The sequence below is a fragment of the Schistocerca gregaria genome, chromosome 6 (assembly GCF_023897955.1).
Source record: "Schistocerca gregaria isolate iqSchGreg1 chromosome 6, iqSchGreg1.2, whole genome shotgun sequence".
NCBI classification, from domain to species: domain Eukaryota; kingdom Metazoa; phylum Arthropoda; class Insecta; order Orthoptera; family Acrididae; genus Schistocerca; species Schistocerca gregaria.
In genome coordinates, this window is record NC_064925.1 from 270,683,934 (window position 1) to 270,699,145 (window position 15,212).

At 41.4% G+C, this 15,212-nt stretch overlaps 1 protein-coding gene across 1 annotated transcript in view; it reads left to right on the forward strand.

Annotated features, from left to right (window-relative positions):
- The window catches only part of LOC126278834 (uncharacterized), a 53,905-nt gene extending 53,737 nt beyond the window's left edge, over positions 1-168 (forward strand). The window contains exon 7 of the mRNA XM_049979110.1: positions 93-168. Within this exon, the coding sequence (XP_049835067.1) occupies positions 93-168 (76 nt within the window). The remainder of the gene's footprint in view (positions 1-92) is intronic.
- Positions 169-15,212: the final 15,044 nt, after the last annotated feature.

Sequence of the window (15,212 nt, forward strand, 5' to 3'; positions counted from 1 at the left end):
GCACATTAATATCTGTGTAACCGTTTTGAGGACGTAAGGAGGAAACGTTTCAGATTCTTTTTAATACCTAACGGGTGTTTCATTGTGTGCAGAGTGCAAGGCAGTTTGTCCCATGGGCAGACAGCAGCATTTATGACGCCGATGACTCGCAAGACATGTGTTGTGTAATGAGAGACAATCGACAGCTCTGGCTTTTATATTACTTTGTCTTCATTCTCTCCTCCAAGGAGCTGTGCGAGTTGTTTCAAGTCAGGCCCACTGAAGAGTTTTGGTTTTCTCCAGGCCAGATGTCCCAGCTGGTTAAGCATGGTATAGATGGGATCCAGTTAGTGAATACCTTGGATAAGGCGGGGGAGGGTGGGGGGTAGAATTCTCATTTACTCCTGATAAAAGAGAAATAATAGACCCAGACACAAGCTGAAATGTTTCCTACGTATTTTGTGGGTATCTGAATGTGTGCATGCGTTACACAGGAGTGTGTGATCGATGACTCTGCTATAAGTCTCTTCATATGCAACGGATAGAAGATGGCTGTGAATAAGATAATGAATGCAGATTTACGTAACGGAAAAACTGTATACCAGGAAAATCGTTATAGTCCACACATTCACGGCTTTTGACCAGTTTTAGAGGATGTTAACTTGTTCAAATTCCTAACACGTAATTTTTTTTCATACAACAGGCACACACAAACAGCAGTTTTCTGTCCCACGAACAACTTGGTGCTAGTAATGTCATATCAGGCACAGATAAATTCCTTTTCATTTTTTTGATGAGTACAAATTAATACCAACTGAGACGACAGTGATTGCTTATACGATGCTTTCTGAGAAAGAGAAAGCTCCAAACTCTAAACGTACATCCTCATTTAGCAACTCAGCAAAATCATTCCAGGAAAATGCTAGGATCGTACTTCAAGTGGGCTCGTATCTCTAACCTCTCGTAATATTTCGAGAGTTGCTTTAGTAGTCTTTGTTCGATGATACAGCCTACATGTTGTGGGGGTGTTTTAATTGCAACCTTTATGTACCTTTAACACCGGACTATACCTAATGTATCGACGAAATACGAAATGCTGATGGTCCCAACTGTATTACAGCGATTTCATCTGCCACGTGCATTTTGAGATCTACTTAAATTGATATGGTACAGAAATACAAGAAGCACGAATATAAAATAATTACAGCCTAACAGAAATTTTATGCTGAATATTTACAGATGTTGTAGATTAGGTAATAAGTATCCGAAAATGCATCTACTTTAAGATGACTGTATCTCTTTTTACAGCAATAGATGTATAGTTAAGTTTTCATATGTATTTTTTGGTACGATAAAGTTTGATTAACAAGTAGCTGTTAAATATCTATATTGAACATTGTGTAATACTCTAACGTGTGATATCTACATATACACTGTAGTAGGTAACTATTTGGTAACTAATCAGAATTATAATATGACGACGAGAATGAAATGGAACGAGAAATGGTGCAGACGAACCAACGACAAAGGAAAACATTACAGAGTGGTACACTTCCTGATCCTGTCAACGCATTGCAATATGAAGCACACGGTGTCAGGAGGATTGTAGATAACCAAAGCATGAATAAAACTGAATGACAGTTGCTTTACAAAACACTTGCATCACCTGGTATCCGTCGACAACCTCTCTTTCTGCTTGTCGAGAAGAAGAAGACAGTAGATCAAAAACCCGCCGGCCCTGTGGCCAAGCGTTTCTAGGCGCTTCAATCTGAAACCGCGCTGCTGCTACTGTCGCAGGTTCGAATCCTGCCTCGGGCATGGATGTATGTAATGTCTTTATGTTAGTTAGGTTTAAGTAGTTCTAAGTCAAGGGGACGAATGACATCAGATGTGGTTCTAGGCGCACAGTCCGGAACCGTGCGAATACTACGGTCACAGGTTCGAATCCTGCCTCGGGCATGGATGTGTGTGGATGTCCTTAGGTTAGTTAGGTTTAAGTAGTTCTAACTTCTAGGGGACTGATGACCATAGCAGTTGAGTCCCACAGTACTCAGAGCCACCTCAGATGTTAAGTCCCATAGGGCTCAGAGCCATTTGAACCATTTGAAAAATGCGATAATATTATCTTGGCCGTCCTTTTGCCCTGTGTAGCGCGACAGCTTGACATGACATCTACTCAAAAAGTCGTTGGAAGTTTCTTGCAGAAACACTGAGCTATGCTGCCACTGAAGCCGTCCAGAACTGCGAAGGTGTTGCTGGTGCTGGATGCTGTGCACGATCTAACCACCTGGTTACGGCACATAAATGTTCGATTGGATTTATCGTACCTAATCACATACCCTATTGAGTCATTCAGTATGGTTTCATTGAAAGTTCCGTAGAAATAGATTGTTTTTTTTTGTTTTTTTTTGTTTTTTGTAGTTAAAACATTCATTCGTCTAGTCATATTTATTGTAACATCAGAATAAGTGTCGTTACATTATTAAAATTAGTGCTAAAACAAATCTTCATACTCTCTGATATACAAAAATCAGAATTAAATCGTTCTTTTGTGCAAGTAATTAACTGTGAAATAATCTTATCCCCAACCAAAAACCGCATACCTGTACAAACATTATGGGTCGACGTATTTTTTTTTCGTTCTTAGGTGCACGTCCTGTGTCCTTATGTCCGTTTTTTCGCACTTTCTTAAAGAGTGTGGTCATGTGTGAGTGATTTGAATGAAATAGCAAACGAAGCAGAGAAGTGGTAGGTTTCTTATTCTTCCACCAACCTAAAGGATGTCAGTGGAAGGCAGAGAGCAGGAACAGGAGGATTTGGCCACAGATGTCTCATGCTAAACGTTTTCTTAGCAGAAGTTGGTAATGGTCCTCTCCCACCATCTCGGGCTGCTCAGGAACAGCTCCGCGTGACAGTTTGTCGGGGAGTGCTCAAAATGGTTCAAATGGCCCTGAGCACTATGGGACTCAACTTCTGAGGTCATCAGTCCCCTTAAACTTAGCACTACTTAAACCTAACTAACCTAAGGACATCACACACATCCATGCCCGAGGCGGGATTCGAACCTGCGACCGTAGCGGTCGCGTGGTTCCAAACTGTAGCGCGTAGAACTGCTCGGCCATCTCGGCCGGCTGTCGGGGACTGTGTTTTGAAGAGAGTTAAGTAACCAAACGTTCCCTCAGAACGGCTGAGTCCAAACGGGATAAAAGGTATTTTAATATGTTACTTATTTCTCGTAGCTATTTTTGCGATGATCATTTAGGTACCGGTTATAGATTTTAGTTCAATTAAGCGGGTGCAGAATAATGTAATTTCCGTTAGGCGTGACCACACAGTCTATAAATTCATATCTCAACCCAAACCTTAAAGGTTAGCGCTTGCCTTCTTATTTTTATTTGTGCTGAACATTTATAAATTATCGAAAAAATGTAACGACTGCACATTTTGCAAGATGAGTCCATTTGTTTTCAAGCGCTTCATGCTAAAAATATGCCGCCACTAAATCCTGCTCGATGCCAGCCACGAGATGTAGCCCTACATCTTCTGACTAAAAATGCTGTCAACATATGCTTCTCCGTGTGGATTTAGTGCATGGGAATGTCTGTGTTTTAAAATAGAGCAGTGACCACGTGTTCCCCAGATCTTCCCATCCCCACATGACTATGCACATAAAAGCCAATGCGGCTTCTAATACTCAAGCCATAGGGTCTCTTAGAAAAATATCATGAATGTTTGTCCATCTGTTAAATGCAAAATACATTACTTTTAAAAATGCAAAAGATTAACCGAAAATAAGGATTTTGTCATTTCGAACCAATTTCCATTATCGCTAATTTATTTCCCAACACGTCGGAAAAGTGTGTCATATTAGTAGCATTTGATGAATACGTTCCCCAAATCTAAAGTTCTTGGCGCAAGATTAATTCACAACACGTAGTTTTCTCGGACTGCCCCCAAAATATTATTGTATTATCCGTTGTCACCAAATAATACCGTAAGTGAAAAGGAACACCCAGAAATAATAATTTCAATCGGTATATGTCCTGAAAACTTCAGTTGGCGTAAACCTTAATCAGATAAGGGACAAAGTAATCAGAGGGGGTTACGTCGGCAAAAATAAGAATGTGCCCAAGATGTTCTATCACAGCAGGCTGGAACAAGAAGAACAAAAGTAGTTCCTGCTGGCCAAAATAAGCAACCCCTTCATATCCTGCAAATATAGATCCTATAATATCCAACACAGGTGTGTTGCACAAGTTTCATTATTTCAGTTACCATAATACACATGTTACAAACTTCAACTCTCTCTCTTACAATTCATTGGCCTTCATTAGTAAAGATCAAACACTTCATAGTAACATACTGTAAGGTTGCTATAATTTCGCACCTTACAACCACCAATCCACATACTTTGCCGTGACCTAAAAACACAATTAGGTGTCTTGTGACAGGTTGTAAATTGTATATATGAATATGTAAAGGAGGCTGTCATTGTCACGTACCCCTTGTAAGTAATTATCAATGCTTAATGGATGACGTTGATGGAGTGTCTTTATTATCTTACTAGTAGAGGTTGGAACGCCAGTGGAGATGAAACAGCAGGTAGAACTCAAGCTCTGAGTGGAAGACCAGCACAGGTGTTGGTCCTGCTTAACACAGGAAGTAGCTAGACGGACGTCGTCGCACCTGAGCTCTGCAGCACAATAGGGCGACGGCCGGAAGCTATTCTTGTAGGGCCCGAAGGATAACCGGGTAATGCTTCCGAACTTTGCAAATGTTGGACGCAGGTGAGAGGAACGAAGAAGCGGGTTACTTCCAAGGATTTTTACTCAGAAGCGTACCATTGTACTTGCAGAGGGTATTCCTCGCAAACTTTCCGCGCTGAACGACAAAACACTAAAATATGATTTGCGGCGTTCGGTAGAATATGTAGAGGGAGAATATTCCGTGGTTTCGGGAATATGATTCGTTTTCGTAATTACGAGGGTGGGGAGCCGAGTCTTGCTGGGAGGCCAACGGTGGAGAGACGAGATTGTCCGTTGTGAGAGCCCGTGTGTGACTGTAGGTCGATAGCAGCTTCGTTGGTACGGACGAATAGTGGAAGGAGAGAACCTGACTCCAGATAGCGAAACACACTTTTATTTGGATGGCGTTTGCGAAGTTATCTACCAGCATATTCATGAAGGGAAACATCAGTCAGGTTATCATATTCATCATTTGTGTACGCCATATGTATGCCTCACTGGTTTAGAGGTTTCAATGAGAAAAATTGATACAGGTACTCATGTACATTGGAGTCTGTCGCAGGTGCGTTACTCCGCTCGTAACTAGTCCCTGTCTGGTGGACAGCGCATACAGTATAAAGACACCACGTAACGCACATTATCCCTGTGATGAACATTATTCTCTGCAATTCGTCCTGACAACACTAATTGTGATATGTTCACTTTCCCTAAAGGTAATAGATCTGATTTTCCACAGTCCCATCGATAGAATAATAATAATAACTTGAGATACACACTCAATAGCATGTGGTTACCAGACTCAATGTTGAGAGGCATAATTAATGGGAACACGACGATAACACATACGAATGTAGCCAGGTTTGGACATTATTGACATAGTAAGTGGCTAGTCCTACTTGTAATATAAGGTCTTAACGGAATCTAGTGGACCTGAACGAGGCAAGAACAACAGTTGCAGGTAATCTATGGGAGCATTGGAGGAGTGTACAAAGAAAACAGAGGTCGTATCCAGTAGATGAAGTGGTGCAAATAAATTCATGACGGCGACATGGGAAGGGCTTCTTTCAAAGCTGACCAATCTTCCATTTCTTGAAATGTAGTATGTAAGAGCAAATGTTTTCTAGAGGACCTACAGCAATCACTGTTGACGATTAAGAAGCAAAACACCATACAAGCTTAACTACATTTACCAAGCAAAAGGAATGCGCCTAAATGCAGGATCGAACATTTGACCTTCTGCATTCTAACCCAAAACTCTAGCCACTGCAGTATTGGGGCAAACTACGTTCTACCCTATAGTACCGTTATCCAAGATGATGGCGATGAAGTCATCCAAACTGGCGGAGATGACTTCATCAAGGATGGCAGCAATGATGTCATCAAAGATGTCAGCCACGATGTCACACAAGTTGGTGGCTTTTGGAGGGAAGTTTGAATTTTGGTGGGAAGATAGATCAATTGGGCTACCTCCACTAACCTAACCTCCTCCCTTCCCCTGTCCACCCCCAGAAAAATGGCGCCATGTTAAAATTCCAACAGGATAAAGCCTCACACCATAGTTATCTCTACTATCATAAGAAAATCGTGGGAAGATAGGCCACTTGGGCTACCCCCACTAACCAAAGTCACCCGACCACCACCTCTTCCTAGGAACAGGTGCCAAGTTAGAATTTTGGCAGTAAAGATTGGTCAATTGGGGTATCTCTACTAAACTAAGAAAATCGCCAGATTGTAGGTCACTTGGACTACCTCCACTAACTTGAGCCCATCCCCACTCCTTCAGAAAATAGCGGGAAGTAGAAATTGCAACATGATAATGCATCACACTATGGTTGTCTCTACTAACCTAAGAAAATCGTGGGAACATAAGTGACTTGGGCTACCTCCACTAACCTAACTCCTCCTAGGGATTGGTGGGAAAAGGACTCAGACTGAACTGGTTTGCTGGAGAGAGGAAGGAGTCTACTATCTTTATTTTGAAACAATTTACTTAGGAATGGAGGTTATTTCTGACAGTGATACAGATTAAACTTTCTGACATGCAACAGAGCATACAGACGTGCTAACTACTCCTAAATAACTAATGTATAATGTTCTACATATGTGCCTTCTAAATGGAAACAGTCAAAATATCACATTGCACAGCTTGCAGACATGAAAACCACTCGTAAATAAGGCAATACATTTACGTCCAGACAGCCAAACAACTCATAAATTGTCGAAAAATAATCCATGTAAAAGACTCTTCAAACACGTTTGCTAATCGTCAACTGTCAAAATCATGCACCAGTCTTTATTGTAACAATTAGAAGCAGCACCACCATCCAGTGTGTTCGCCAAGAGCTCCTCATTCCAACTGATTCGCTTGTGTGTCTGCAGGGTGCTATTTAGGGGTAGTTTACAAGTCTGTGGGATATGTGGCGTGACCCTAAGCATGTGTGTTGTATCAGTGTAACAAATATACACCATCCCTGAATAAAATGTTCGGAAATATATAAAGTACACTACTTCCTTACTCTCTCAAGCAGCCCAGCGCAGGTTGAGTCATTTTCGCAACATTTACCCTTTACAAAAAATGGTTCAAATGGCTCTGAGCTCTATGGGACTTAACATCTGTGGTCATCAGTCCCCTATAACTAAGAAATACTTAAACCTAACTAACTAAAAGACATCACACACATCCATGCCCGAGGCAGAATTCGAACCTGCAACCATAGCAGTCACCTGGTTCCGGACTGAGCGCCTTTACCGCGGGACCACCGCGGCCGGCTCCCTTTACAGACCACCATCTTGGATTACACCAAAGGAGGGATGACAGAACCATCTCGTGGCAGTATCGTGTACTAGGTCAGCTGGAGTCTAGATTTTGTGGTGGAGACAAAGCATGCAAAATAAAATCTTATTTCCAGCACAGGCAGAGTCGTTTTCCTGCCATTTTCCCATGATCTTGGATTACATCACGAAATTGACGACAGCACTCTCCAGTTGTGGTACTGTGTACTAGGTCGAGACCTCGTGATGAACACAATGTTTGCCGCCATCTTCGATAATGATGTTGGCTGCCATCTTGGTTTGCATCATGGAACAGACGACGGTGGTACTGTGTACTAGGTCAGTTGGTGTGAGGACCTCTTGGCAAACACACTGGATGGTGGTTCTGCCTCTAATTAGTAAAACAAATACTGTTGTATGTTTTCGACAGGTGATGATTACCAAGCATGTTTGCAGATTCTTTTAGATGGATCATTATTTTGACATGTTACGAGTTGTTTGGCTCTCTGGACGAAAAGGTATTGCATTGTTTACAAGTGATTTGCATGCCTCTAGGCTGTGCCATGAGTTATTTTGACAGTTTTCAATTAGCAGGTGCGTGTATAGAGCATTATAAATGGGTTATTTAGGAGCAGTTTGGAGGTTAGTATGTGTTGTTACTTGTCAAAGCTTGTGTTCTGTAACACTGTCATAAATAAACTCCATCCATAAATAAATTTTTCCAAAGTAAATAAAGTAGACTCCTTCCTCTCTCCAGCAGCCCAGTGCAGGCTGAGTCCTTTCCCACCAATCCCTAGGAAGAGGTGGTGGTCAGGTGACTTAGGTTAGTGGAAGTGGCCAAAGTGACTTATCTTCGCACAATTTTCTGAGGTTAGTAGCGACAACTGTAGTGTGATGCATTATCATGTTGGAATTTCAACTTCCAGTCATTTTCTGGGGGAGTGGGGGTTAGGTAAGTGGATGTAGTCCAAGTGATCTATCTTCCCACGAAGTTCATAGGATAGTAGACAAAGCCCAACTGACCTATCTTTACGGCAAAAATTCAAACTTGGAGCTAGTTCCTAGGAAGAGGTGGCAGGCAGGTGACTTAAGTTAGTGTGGATAGCCCAAGTGACGTATCTTCCCACGATTTTGTTAATTTATTGGAGGCTGTGGTGTGATGCTTTATCCTGTTGGAATTTTTCCATTCCGCCATTTTTCGGGGGTGGGCAGGGGAGGGGAAGGGGCGTCAGGTTATTGGAGGTAGCCCCGTTGACCTACCTTCCCGCCAAAATTAAAACTTCCCGCCAAATTCCGCCTTCTAGGATCACGTCATAGCCCCCATCTTGGATAACAGTACCTTGGGGTAGAACATAGGTTGTCCCAATACTTACTGCACAAACTGTATGGCACGACCAAGATGTTCTGGCAGTGGTTACCATACATGTGGTTACTGTGTTCCCACATTGCCACATTTTAACATCCTTTTTCTGCCGGATGTACCAGCCATGCGAAATTTTATGACATAATTTTTGTTGCTGGCATATGAGGATTCGCGCTGCGAAGCCCGAGTGCGCTAATTTCGATTCACTCTGTATAATAAAACATAATAAGAAATTGATAAAAAAAAATCCAGCTACCTTTTTCTGCTTTTCCTGAAAAGCAATGTGTGGCTGAATACTACAAAAAAAAACCACCAGTATACTCCTTTTGATACAAATTTTCTCAGTCGCTTCTGAAGGATCATGTTGTAGTCAGAATGATACCACTGGCTGGGCATTACGAATAGTCAATGATAAAGGATGAAAACTATGTTTGGAGAACTACTTCCCTTGTTAAGTTGTCCATTCCTAAGGGCTACAGACAGATCAAACCATGTTATCTAGACACTGGTAGTAGGTCAGCTGCCTCCTATTTTTGTAATAAATGTGAATGAACTAACATTTTTCATTATTATGTTTCCATAATGTCCTTTCCCTTTTATTATTTCAGGAAAATTGTGAACAAAAAAATAATTTTTGTGTTAAATTTGCACCATTTTGTCGGCCTTTTTTAGATAAGAAAATCTGTCATAAGCATTATGACATTTAATGCTTGAAAAACATGGGGAGCAGAAATTGTAGGTTTTTAGTTGCTTGTCAACCATGTCCAAATGCCAAATTGCCAACAATATCCCATCAAGCTATACCGTTACCTGTCTTTCCTTCGAAGTAAAAGGAACTTGTTGCTGTAGTTGTTTTTGGACCTGTGTCAAGAACTGACAAGGATTTCGCAAATATTTTCATAACCGAGGAACTAACTTCAAAATTTATGATCGTGACACCTCGCAGGAAAGTCTGTGTTAAATGCATTTGTTCAGAATTTTTTTTAGTACATTGGTTAAATGTATATGATCATCACTCAAAGTGGTCCACAACGTCAGTGACACAACTGAAGGAAAATACTGTGCTGAAAGAGAAACTTTTTTGTTTTACAACTTATCATCCAGCTCTGAACCCCTTACATGTGCAATGGAAGAATTTTGGAAGTTTTGTCGTCCCTACTATCAGCAAGTCACAACTCACGTGACATTAAAATTAGCAATTTTCAGCAAATTATTAACGAGTTACCTTGCGACTCTACTTTATTTTTGTGTCCACTTATAGTGATGAGTAAATGAGCTGTACAAATTTGTATCTTCACGTTTATCTTCTCAATCTATAATGGTGTGGGAAGGTTGGCTATGCCAAAGTTCCAGCATGCCACAAAGAAGTGGAAGAAGAGTGGATAAGTCGGGAGAGAAGAGACGACCTTTACTGCAGGGCAGAAGATGCTAGTCACGTTGCACACACTGTGAAATAAATGACACTCGTTCACACATAAATTCTTTCCTACTTATGTTAGTAAATTCTGAATCAGATGTGAGGCACATCCAAATGCACAGCTAGAGGCGATTTTTAGAATCGGGAGGTCACTAGGTCTCACTCATGTAGCTAATCAGAAGAAGTTTTGTGAATAGGGACATTGGCAGACAGTGAACCAATCTTTCACTTTTAAAAATGTGATAAAAATGGTAAGAGTAACACTGTATGACACTGAGCTGTTATCTGATTTCAAGTAATCTCTATACCAACTAATTTCCCTCATTTTTATGCAGAAATAAGCATGTTTCTTTTTTGTGACAATAAGAGGTGCAAGATACTACGGATTTTGTATATGTTGTTAAAAATTAAGTGTATGATAATATAACTCATGCCTCAAGCAGGCAAACAGGAACTTAATTGGAAGGACTGTAAAGATTGGGGTTCACATAATTCGCCATTTTGTATTAAAACATAACCATTTAACAAAAATAACTATAATCATATAGATTAACAGGATTTGAAATAACACTCTGAACTTCTCAAATTTAAGCAATTATACACCTTATGTTGTTGACAGTTTTAATAAGACAATAGTTAAAGGCAGTTAAAAACTTTATAAATATTTAATATTTAAGAACTTAATAGCTATACCTGAAAATAGAGTATCTCACAGCAGCCTCTAGAGGACTAGGAAAGAGAAATTCTTAAAATAGACTTCAAAGGGCATCTGCAGAACTTAATAAGGTAAAAAGGTGAACATACTTGTCGAGCTGCCTTCAGGCAGTAAGTGTGCTTAAATTTCACGCCACTCAAGAATGCCTCTTAAAAAGGAAGGTGAGTAAAGGTCACGCCATAAAAACTTTGAAATAACAAATAGTTGAACAATTAAATCTAATAAGCTGTGACTAGTGCTAAGACAGGGAACAAATTTCTATTACTCTTCAGTTCCCAAATGACCAGCGAACGAACGCATAAGAAATCTTCAGAGCATCGTTAACACTTAATGGTTTTACACACTTTAGCTTTTTACACACAGTGGGCCTCAAATGTGCTACTTAGTTATCATCAATGGGCTACATTTTCACACGTGCGATTCATATACAAACGACCAACTTGTGGCCATCCTAACCGGGTTCGACTCTATGTACAGCAAGAGCACTTGACTGAACAAAGACCAAAACATCAAAATGTACACAGTTTCAATACAAATTTCAAACAGTAATTTACGTAACTTGAGTGAAGGCAGCTCAAGGGTAGCCGGAAGTAGTGCACACCATGAAGACAATATACAGAGGCGACGTTAACAGCCACAATGCAATAAACACGCACTGAGCCCAGGTCCAAGACAGCCAAAGCGTGCTACAACAGTAGAAAACTAAAACAGACTTAGGGAGCGTCACACTATTGTTCATTTTATTGAGAACCGCCGAGCCCACAACTATTAAAGAGGCAAATCAGTTAAAGGGTTACCAATCACTCCATGGCATGCCAGGCTCCGTGGAAGGGCACATACTGCCCACGGACCCTGTGCTACTCACCTTCACCCTCCGTCTGGCTTCAAAGCAGCGGCTGCCCGTGCGTTCCTCTGCCACTCCTCGCCTCCCAGCGCGCCACCGCCACGCTCCCGGGAGCCACAAGCTCCGAGCCGCGAGCAGTGACATATGGCACGTGCGCGAACGGAGAATTCAAGGAGGAAGCCCGCCACGGGTCAATGGCGATGTCCTTTCGAGGTAATAACAAGTCTCACTATTATTCATTGTGTTCTAATGCCACAGCATGAGGTAAACAATTAGTTACTACGGTATTTTCATCATGGTTCAAATGGCTCTGAGTACTAAGGGACTTAACATCTGAGCCCATGAGTCCCCTAGAACTTAGAACTACTTAAACCTAACTAACCTATGGACATCACTCACATCCATGCCTGAGGCAGGATTTGAACCTGCGACCGTAATGGTCACGCGGTTCCAGACTGAAGTGCCTAGAACCGGACGGCCACACCGGCAGACATTTTCATCATGACGGACACATTAGTTCCCCTTTGGTAACACGGTTTTGTGTTCCGTATTGTGTGTTTCTATTTATACTGGTTGTATTACGGCAAGGTGTATCTGAATTCAGGGCAAGTGTCAAAGATCTATAATGTTAGAGATGTGCTAAGGTTGTACTTCTTCACTGTCATCGTGTAATTTGAAAAATTTTGATCCTGTGTATCATATAGATGTCATACCTGTGTCAGATTTACTGGGAGAGATACGTTGGAGGTGACAATGAGGATCTTGTGAAAGACCAACTCCTCTTATGGATTGTATCTCAGTCTTGATCTGCGAAGTATTACGACATCCTAGTTTCTCGGGTGGATAACAGAGTATATTGCCGGTTGCTGCTACGAACTCACTCCATAAGCAAAAACATTATGACCACTATCCATCCCGAAGATGGATGCTGCCTGGGGGCGTTGCAGGCGCATGAGGTGGTAAAAAAAGTATATAGGCGGAGCAGAAACGGACAGGGTATAACGAAGATATGGGATCATTCAGATCCTTGGCAATGGGCAGATAATTATTACATAGAGCCTGTTAATGAGTACTTCGAAAATGGCGAAGATGTTGAAAAATGCCGCGTGGTACTGTCGTGAGGATCTGCAGAAAGATGTAGGACAGTGCAACTACCACTAGGAGCCAAATGACTTGTCGGCCACGACTCTTCACAGAACTTGGGGTTCGGAGGCTTGTCTGCTCTGTAAAGCATGATAGATAGTGATCTTTGGCATTTCTGACGAGACAGCACAATGCAGGTGCAGGGACAAGTGTTTCAGAGCTCACCATTTACCGTGCATTATTGAAAATGTTAACACTACGACATCGTCAGTTATGATTGAAATGGTCAAGGGACCTTCGGGATTCGAGCGTCGCTTAACTAAAACCTGTGAGCTCTCCACATGAATCACATTTTTGCTATACTAGGTCAACGGTCGTCTCCGTAAACGCCGCCGTCTATGTGAATGGCAGCTGGAAACGTGCAGTGCACGACGGATGCAGGCTGGTGGGAGCGGTGTTATACTGAGGGAGACATTCCCCTACGCTTGCTTGTGACTGGAGGTAGTATTCTGAGAGCCACTGACAGCTGTGAAGCACCTGTATCCCTTCATGCTTGATGTCTTACACGACAGCGATGTAATTTTTCTGCAATATAATTGTCCGTCTCTAGGAGAATCTGCTACAGTGATTTGAGGGGCATTATAGTTTATTCACGTTGTCTCGGTGACCAAATGCGTCTGATATAAATCCTACAGAACCCATCAGGATCGCCATCGGCTGCCATCACCGCCTACAAAAGTCTCCGGTCTTTTATGTACGTGAATTACACGACCTGTTCGTAGACATCTAATGCCAAGTACCTCCTGAAACGTGCCAACAATCTGCAGAATCAGTGATTTAATTCATTCCAAAGACGGACGAACAAGCAGTTAAGTAAATGGTCATAATGTTTTGAATCATCAGAGTAAGTATTTGAAATGCGGACTCTGCATGTTTCATCAGGTTGTGCGTCGGCAACACTTTGCACACGACAGAACTGCTACCCCACATCAATACGCACGTGCACTGACCAATGTTCTACGCTAAACTAAATGGCATTAAATGTGGGCCCGATCAGATGTTATAAAGGGGATGAGGATATCTACATCTTGACGAAGTGGCCGAATCAATATGCACAACTTCCCATGGTTAAAGTAAACTAATTTGACCGGCAAAACACGCTTTTAGAAATAGACTAGCCCAAGTCAATCTTAGTATACATCTTGAAGTTTAAAATTTATTGGAAGTGTGCTCCACCTAATAATCATTAATTCCTGTATGTGAACATATTAATATTGTACTCCATTCTGCATACCGCATTTGACTATCTCATTCACCTTGCGATGCTCCTAGAGTAAGCATGAAGAATATATGTCCCAGTTCTAACAACCCTACCACAACAAATGTCCAAATTTAATAATGATTGAGGTGTTGCTCACGCTGCCAAATTCTGCATTTTCGGGCAAAAACATAGTTATTATGTGGCAGGTGTCATTAGAGCACAGTTAATAAAGTCATTTCATGTAGTAATTAATGAACTAGGCACTCATATTTTCGTGTTTCCCACGCTGGTCTCGTTGTAGAATCATGGCTCAATCGTAGAATATCTAGATGGTGATGATTCCAAGCTCGGATGCAAAAAGTCCTAGGTTTTATTCTGCTATATTCAAAAGTTTTGTAGATCCGCTTCACAAACCATTCTTGAAGATTAAAGTTGAAAACATCTTCCTCACTGTTAAAGTTCACAGATTATAAGCTGACTACGTTATGCGTCTTCCCAACATGACGTCCAAGACTCGACTTTTTCAAGGTCCGACTGTAACTACTGCTTACGCGCCCAAAAATCAGGAGTTACAAGTACGTCAAAGATCGTAGTGACAAAAGAAAAAATACACATAAGAATATAATCATTGCAACATAAACCTATCGATGCATCAAACTATCTCTACATTAGTGAAATCAAATCTGAATGTTGTCTCAGAAATATGTCAACTACTTTACAGAAACGCAGTAGAATATTGCTGGTATGGAGAGGTTGAATTGAGGTGCCGTAATGGTTGCGTAATTCAAGTACCATTACACAGTGTAGACTTCACTGATCCTGTCAGTGGATAAGCGTCTAAATAGAGACGAAACGTTTTTCAGATATATGTGCAACTGCTTGGGAATTTGTAAGTTAGACAAATATCCATTTTACATAGGACCGTATTTTTTGTAGCAGATGCGTCCTGCGTATCGTATTACCTGTTCCGTAACTTGCCAACGCTATGACAGTGTTTTACGAATCTACGCCGTTCTATCCCTTCAAGTGTGGA